The sequence below is a fragment of the Fundulus heteroclitus genome, unplaced genomic scaffold, assembly GCF_011125445.2.
Source record: "Fundulus heteroclitus isolate FHET01 unplaced genomic scaffold, MU-UCD_Fhet_4.1 scaffold_288, whole genome shotgun sequence".
NCBI lineage: Eukaryota > Metazoa > Chordata > Actinopteri > Cyprinodontiformes > Fundulidae > Fundulus > Fundulus heteroclitus.
Window position 1 is genome coordinate 76,451 of NW_023396698.1, and position 7,649 is coordinate 84,099.

General features: G+C 39.8%; 1 protein-coding gene across 1 annotated transcript; it reads right to left on the reverse strand.

Annotated features, from left to right (window-relative positions):
* Positions 1-2,880: 2,880 nt before the first annotated feature.
* LOC118559454 lies at positions 2,881-6,183 on the reverse strand. Its single transcript, XM_036130178.1, has 3 exons — positions 5,944-6,183; positions 3,510-4,138; positions 2,881-3,343 (listed from the first exon to the last, which is right to left on the reverse strand). Exons 1-3 carry the CDS (start codon positions 6,155-6,157, stop codon positions 3,017-3,019), a joined length of 1,170 nt encoding a protein of 389 aa, XP_035986071.1. The 5' UTR covers positions 6,158-6,183; the 3' UTR covers positions 2,881-3,016.
* Positions 6,184-7,649: the final 1,466 nt, after the last annotated feature.

Sequence of the window (7,649 nt, forward strand, 5' to 3'; positions counted from 1 at the left end):
CCCATGATGCAATGTGGTCAAAATGGCCACCAACTCATGTGGTCAAAATGGCCACCAACTCCCATCACGCAACACGGCAAAATGGCCGCCGATCAAGATAAGGTTGCTATGGTGATGGCTATAAAAGCCGATCACACACGACAATCTTCCTTCTTCCCTGGCTTTTAGCCAACCCGAGAAGACACACACAGCTGTTTCCGTTGGGGTAATCCCACGCCACGTGTTCGAGTTCCTTGCTGGACCGAGAGTTTTCGACGCAACGGTTATTCCCTGCTTTACATAACAGGAGGTCGACTAAAATAAGTACTTTTAAATTCCCTCTGATCAAAAGACTGAGAGACGCCGTATCTCCCAGTGATCGAAGAGGACCCCGCTTTGTCTGGCCAACAAAGCGACTGTGAACCCGGAGGAAGAAACTAAGGAGCTTCTTCCCCGTCCCGCTGCAGCCTGCGGACAACTGCGCTCGTCAAGACGCGTCCAGAAAGCCGCATTACTCGGAGCGCTCTGGACCAGCCCCGAGGCACCTCAAAGTAACGGGGTCTCCCCTTTTATTTCTGTCTCACCAACAGGGTGTTTAGAAGTGCCTGGGCAGGCGTTAGAACTTTGTAGGTGTTGGTTAATGCTTTTATTCCACGACGAAGTTGGAATTATTTTGCTGAACATTTTCTTTGTATGTGCATGCATTTTACAATTGATTTTGCTGTGTTGATTTGTGATCCATCAAGAACCCCGCCGTGGGTTACTGCTTCATTTCTTTTCATCTTTTTCCCTGCTTTCCCCCCCCTCTCTTTTTTCGCTTCTTCTTATCAATTTAATCTCTTTCTCCGAGCTCAAGTCGCGGGCTTTGCTTTAAACTCCCAGTTAGCTGCGCCCTCTCGAAGCGAAGCATTATCCCATCAGCGTAAGCGTGGTTACGTCATTAGGACCTCCCCTCATACGTCATCGTAGCAGCCATCTTGGGAGGGTGACGTGTATCTGAACTGAGTTAAGTTAAGATCTGCTAACCGCTCATTTTAATCCATTGTTTATTTTTGTTTTGTTCTTTATTTCCACATATATATTTTGCATGTTAGTTTAGTAATGAGTAAGAATTCCAAAGTTGTTGAATCAGAGAATTACTGTAACAGGGAATTGCTTTTGGTTCAATAAAACCAACGACTGCGGAATAGACATTGTTTTGTGTTCAGTCCAATTCACAGTTGCCTGGGTATTCAGAATTCAGAGCTAACCTCCTTTGGAGTTAACATCTGATATTAATACAGAGACAATATCATTGGATGGTGATAAGGAATAAGGATTTAAACTCTAATTGCAGTTACATTGGGGTTCTCACAGCCTGCTGGATAAACCTCGTCGGTTAACAGTCCGACCTGATCATTTATTCCAGCATAAATGAGTTCATAACAGCAAGTTAACTAATGCATTAGTGGTATAAATACTTATAAGCTTATAGCTAACATCACCACCATTTGAACTGTATTTGTTATAGCGGAATTTTGAGTTGAATGTTTTATTATTTAAATTATAATACCAAATTATAATTAATAATAATAATAAGCATATTCAACCAGCTTATGGCATAACACTGCCATAGAACTAATGGCTCACAAAGCCATTCTCCAAGAGCCCAAGTTTATAGTTGATTGTTTCTCCACACCCATGTCACTTGTAAAGTTGAAACTACCAGATAAGGAAAGTGTGTTGAGTCTTTGAGTTAAAGAAGCCCACGGGCAAAAGAGTGATGCAACTGCTTGAAACTACTAAGGTGGTGCTGTCTCAAAGAGAACAAGCAACCTTAAACCATCTCCAACGTTATGTGAAAAATGCTGATCAAGCAAAAGCTGAGAAAATCCTGCGCTTCTGCACAGGTTCCTCAGTTATGTGTTGAGAAAATTATGGTTAGCTTTAATGTTGAAACTGGCCTTAATAGAAGGCCTGTTGCTCATACCTGTGGAGCTACACTTGATGTGCCATGTACGTACAGTTCTTACACAGAATTTCGGACAGAGTTTGACAATATCCTGTCCAGCAACTACTTAGAAATGGAAATTTAAATTTGGGACCAGTGTTCATCAGGCCAAATAGTAACTGGCCTCATGGTATGGTTGATTATCATTTATTTATTTATGTTTTATTTTTTCATTTAAACATCTGTTGCACTAACATCGTGGTAAGCAGTCTTTCATGTCCTTTTCAGTCTGCTCTTCTATTTGTTTTACTGGAGCAATAATACACCTCCATACTTTTTTTTTTTTTTTACATAGATTTTATATTTTGAATTATACTTTGAAAATGACTGCAGAATTAATTTTCATCAGTTTGAATCTAACCCAGTTTCTATGCTGAACTTCTTTCCTAAAAAGCATATAAGGGTGATATTCTGTTTTTTTACAGAATATCACCTCAGTTGTTAATCACTGGTAGAATTAGTGATTGTTGAAGTCATGCCAGTTGGTTGCTTATCCGGAAGCAGTTTAAAACTCAATACTGAGATACCTACCCAGTGTTCCTGTTAAAAAATGTAAAAGCTGGGTTTGTCTGTGTAATATGCCCTTCTGAATTATTGTAATATTTCCATCATTTTACTATAATGTACTACTAGAACTTCATGCCATCACATGTATTTTCTTATGCGAGTGCATTTTCCCAAGAAGTGACCTATAAGTACTGAAATCTGAATGTTTGTATCATTTTTTTTTATTGACAAACTAGTCAGATTTGGCAAAGTTTACATTACCTCAGGGTTTCAAATGTAATGTTTTACATAAGTCATACAGAAAAATAAATATTTTCTACTACACTAACTCGTTACAATGCGTGGCTTCAAAGTTTGTCCATTTACAGATACTGTATTAATTGTCACTGGATACAGGCTGATACTGACAGTTATTCCCATTTAAGACATAGAAACATTTTGTGAAATTTTACAAAAAGAAATAACTTAAATGAATAATCAGCTATCAAAATGGTTGGGGATTAATTGTTCCCCTACAGGGCATATTGAAATATTCCTGACTTAAATAGCTGCAGTGATGGCCTCTCTTAGGTGCCTGTACAGGTTCACAGCCTGATAAGGATCTCTTGGTAGAGTCAGATGTGACTCCGCCATTGAGATGTTGCATAGTTCATACACATCTGGATCACATGGTATTGGCTGCCGAAAAACACATTCATCTTTGCACAACTGAATATGTTCATCTTCAACAAGGGAAAGAAAGTCTCTGGTCCCACAGAGTTGTGGCAAGGCATACATCACATTGGGTCTACCACTGGGGACACTGATGTTTTTCGATGGTCTGATGGTGTGTGCATTCCAAACATGGACAGTGTCATCCAGTTCATCCTGTTAAAAAGAATACACAAAACACATTTAGGAGGAACTGTACATACATGTAAAATAGTTAAAAAACGTATCCAAAATAGGTCTTTCTTTCTCTCCTCTCCCCTGCTCCCTCCAGCATTCACTCTCCTCCCTCTCACACACATTTACGTCAACACACAAAACTCACCTGGATCAGTCCCATGCAACAAAACTGAAGGATAGCCTTGTCTAGAAACCCGCCATCAAAAAATACATTGTCTCTGATGTCTGCAAACAAGGACATCCAGAACTCCACACACTGGTTGGGCAGAAAACCCCACCAACACTCGATCCTCTGATTGGTGGTGCTTGCTCCCTCCAGGTAGCTATCAACAGTGCCGTCTGGATGAATCGGGACGAGGAACCGCTGAAAGCCTCTAACATGGCCGTTTTCGGTCCCGAGATCGCCTCTCACAATCCTAGGGCAGCCCCCCAAACGTTGGACTGCATCAACGTAATAACCACCGATCAACTTTGGGTCACTACTCGTGGTATAGACATTAAACCAGATGATTTTTCTCGAAAAACCGTCTATGCTTCCATTGATACAAAAGCCATATGGCTTCAGCTTGTCATAGCTGTCCATGTGCCAAATGAAGTTAGGCCCTCGCGAAAAGTAGCTCCGTCGTCTTAAGCGTCTTGCTTGCCTTAAATACACTCCTCTAGGATCCAGCTCCTTCAGCACCAACCGCACATCCTCCTTCCTAACGCGTAGTCCATGCTCTCTGCACTTTGCGTACATCCACCGGTACCCGTGAAGCTGACCTGAGAACTGTAATTCATCATCAGACCTCTCAACTCAACAAAAGTTAAGAGTGGGATTATGCTAATTTTGGGGGCGGGGCTTGTTTGGGGGCGGGGCTAACTGGACCCTGGAAGAGCCGGTGGAGTCTCAACTCCATCTCATTTTTATCCCACCAGATATTGAAGTAGACATGTATTACTTTTGTTAAAAAGAGAGACGTAATATTACCTTATTGTTCAGTTAATGGATTAAAACATAAAAAACACACAATTGTTCAAATAATACTGAATAAAATTAAGTAGTTTTAAGTTATTCACCGAATTATTACACTGTTACAAATTAATCTATGGGTTTGTTTATCATTGTAGATCTATAACCTGATTGGTGAATCAGGCTGAGTTTCATCAAGTCTTTATGGTCAACATTTTCCCCTTAGCAGCAACACTAAAGCACACAGAGGTTCCCGCTGCGTCTTTATGCACGATCCAGCTGCTGATGTCTCCCTCTTTTCAGCTCAATGCACTTCTAGACTGTTACAGTTTATAACCAGCCCGTTCCCAAAAAACGCATCCCCTGCTGTTTCATAGAAATATACACTTGTAGTTGATGTAACATTTTCTTCGTGTTTACACGTGTTCTGAACTACTAGTGTGAATTTCAGGTGTGTGGGACAATTTTTAGATTAAAAACATAGGGGGATGCGTTTTTTGGCAGCCCCATTGCCAAAAAACGCATCCCCTGCTATCTCAGAGGAGTTGACACTTGTATGACTGTATTCCTGTATATCCATCTGTAATTAAAGAACAAGGGTCAGCAAATGCAAATTCTGCCCTGTAAAACAATGACAGCGCAATTGTCGCTCTATGATCTGAAGCCCCATTTGGAGCTTTTAAACAGGCTTTTGAAAAACTTTGATAATTTGCTGCTGTAATATAGATTTTTCAGAATGAAAAGCTAGCAGATGTGCAGAATCAAAACATAACAGAAATACAATTATAGAGCATTCAGTATTGTAAGAAAGCCCACACTGTTTCTGGATAAATACATTATTGTATGAGTTAAATTCTATTCCGTTTTATGCCTCTTTCCTTGTAAGTTTGAAATGTCCCATGCTCCTGAATGCACCATAGCTTTCTGACGCTCACGAATGCATCCCACTGGTCTATGAACGCTGTGTCTGCACGTTTGATCTTCTGCTTAAGAAAAAGCTTTTCAGTTTCAAAACTCACGTCGGCTCTCACGGTTTATTGTTGTGTGTGAATGACAAGAGACCACAACAAATAAATCAGCCGTACCTCGGATAAAAACTTTGGATTTAATGCTGTTCATAATACCCGTACTTTTGTAAACGAATCTGCCAAATACACAGTTTTTTTCACACTAGAAGTACATTTAAACGTTTTTATACAATTAATATAAGAACCAGTCGCTCCGTTGGTGGTATTTTAATTCGTTTTCTGTCGATATTCATTTGTACAGAGCGAGGCGCGCTCCCGCGACAGGGGATGCATATCTTGGCAGGCATGCATTTTGAGCTTAACACCGGCTCCCTTTCACCACTGGTTAAGACTAAAATTATTCATAACTCTGATCACTCTTCCTGCTGCTCTGTTAACACCAACTGCAGCAGGAATTACTGATGGCCACAAGTTGTGAAAGAAGCCGAAACAGCTCAGCAGAAGGCGGAGTTTTGTCATCCGCAGCCCAGATGGGCTTTGTGATTTTTATGAGTGAGAAATGCCATGTTTGCGTGTGAAATGCCATGTGTTGCGTGTGAGCGTGTGAAGTTAGTGAAATGCGTGTGTCACACGGTCAATGCGTGAGAGTTGAGAGCTATGTTCATCACTGATGAATTCCACCAGGACCGCAAGTTCACTGTATTCTTTACGACGAGAAAGTCCCCTTGCCCTGAGAATTCTTTTTAAATGTCTCTCACTAATGTCAAATCCATGACTGCGGCCAAGAACCGATTTAATATCTTCATATGTCGGGCCAATACTAAAATAAAAATCAATAAACTTCGCCCATGGATGATGTGTTTGCGCCTCCATTGTTTTGTGTCTTTTTACTTCTTCTTCTTCTTCCTCTTTTTCTTCTTCTTCTATTTAATGGCGGTTGGCAAACAACCATGTGGTGCATTACCGCCACCAACCAGTAAGGAGTGTGGATCAGGCCATCTGTTTTACTTCCGGTTCGGTGACGTAGGAAAACCTTTTGCGAGATCTCGCAATAGTTATTGCGAGATCTCGCAATAGTTTTTTTTCCCCTCCATGTCCCTTTAGGAGCTCCGTACAAATCAACCTCGACCACTTGAACAATACAAGGAGAGACAAGAAACTGCACTTCTAATGCTTTCAAATAAACAATATTCAATTGCATAAATTAATCTTAAATTGACCAAAGTGTGTAACTAGAGGGAGAAAGTTAAATTAAAAATATACCTTTTAAAATTTGATATTAAATCCACTATTGTTTTATAGTCTTTAATTTAATTACAATATTTAGATGACTTAGTAACTTAATTCATTACACCAAACGCTGTATAAAAGTAATTAAAATGTAAACTTACGCATTGACTCAAGCAGCTATTTTCACCCAAGCTAACTCTCTCCTTCGCCGCTGCAGCCGTGTTGTTTTTTTTTTAAAATACATGTTCAAATTCTGCATATGCTTGCATAAGCACATCCAGTTCTGCTGGTGAGAAATATGCACACCTTTTTTTTGTCTGACGCTGTTCCCATGGTGACTCTTCTTGATTTGCTGCCATGTACTGCACCTAGAAAAGCAATCAATACCCCCCCCCCCCTTTTTTTTTTGGGGTGTTGAATGAGCTGTAATGTTAGAATACAGCTTTAATTTGCCATTAAATAAATGTAATATCACTCATGCACTGCTGCTAACTTGCTTTTTCAGCAGCAACAGCATTGCTTCTTTTTGTTAATTATGGTTTAATTTAAAAAATAAAGATTTCTAATTCCACTCGAGGGAAACACACACTTCCAGGCTTCTTAATTACTGCAGTTGCCATGGTGAATCACATTATCTGCATTCCATTGATAAAAGCTTCTTTCATGCTCGTGCTCATGTTCAACTCAGGGTTTATTGGATGCTGAGTTTAGTTATCTGAATGTTACCTGTTCCACAACAGAAAACACTGAGTAGGACAGCGTGTGGGTGGGCTCATTTTCCAGCTGCTTGCAGTTCCTCAGTGGCAGTTCCTCAACCTCATTAAAAGACCTGTAGACTGCTGTTTAAATGTGGTTGGAAGGTTTATAAGCCTTAGTTTTCATATTGAAAGCATTGCTTGAATTTTAGCACTTAGTTATAAAAGTAATTTTTTTTACCCTTGTACCAAACATTCATAATAAAGACAGTACACCATCTACCAGTCTTAGGGATTAAAACATAAATTATCAGGTTAATAAGGCATTAAAAAATGACCTGATTCACTGCAGAAACATGCAAAGTACAATACAAAATCTAGAAAATATCTATTTTCTACCATATCTTTGTGTATTTTATAATCATGACATGGATTTTTAA

Excerpts from the sequence above, each read along its gene's own strand:
- LOC118559454 (XM_036130178.1), bottom strand. The coding sequence starts at position 6,157 with ATGGAGGCGCAAACACATCATCCATGGGCGAAGTTTATTGATTTTTAT. Across the intron at positions 4,139-5,943 it reads GGAATTCATCAGTGATGAAC|TACAGTTCTCAGGTCAGCTT; the intron begins ATAGCTCTCAAC and ends CTGATGATGAAT. Across the intron at positions 3,344-3,509 it reads GTTGCATGGGACTGATCCAG|GATGAACTGGATGACACTGT; the intron begins GTGAGTTTTGTG and ends TCTTTTTAACAG.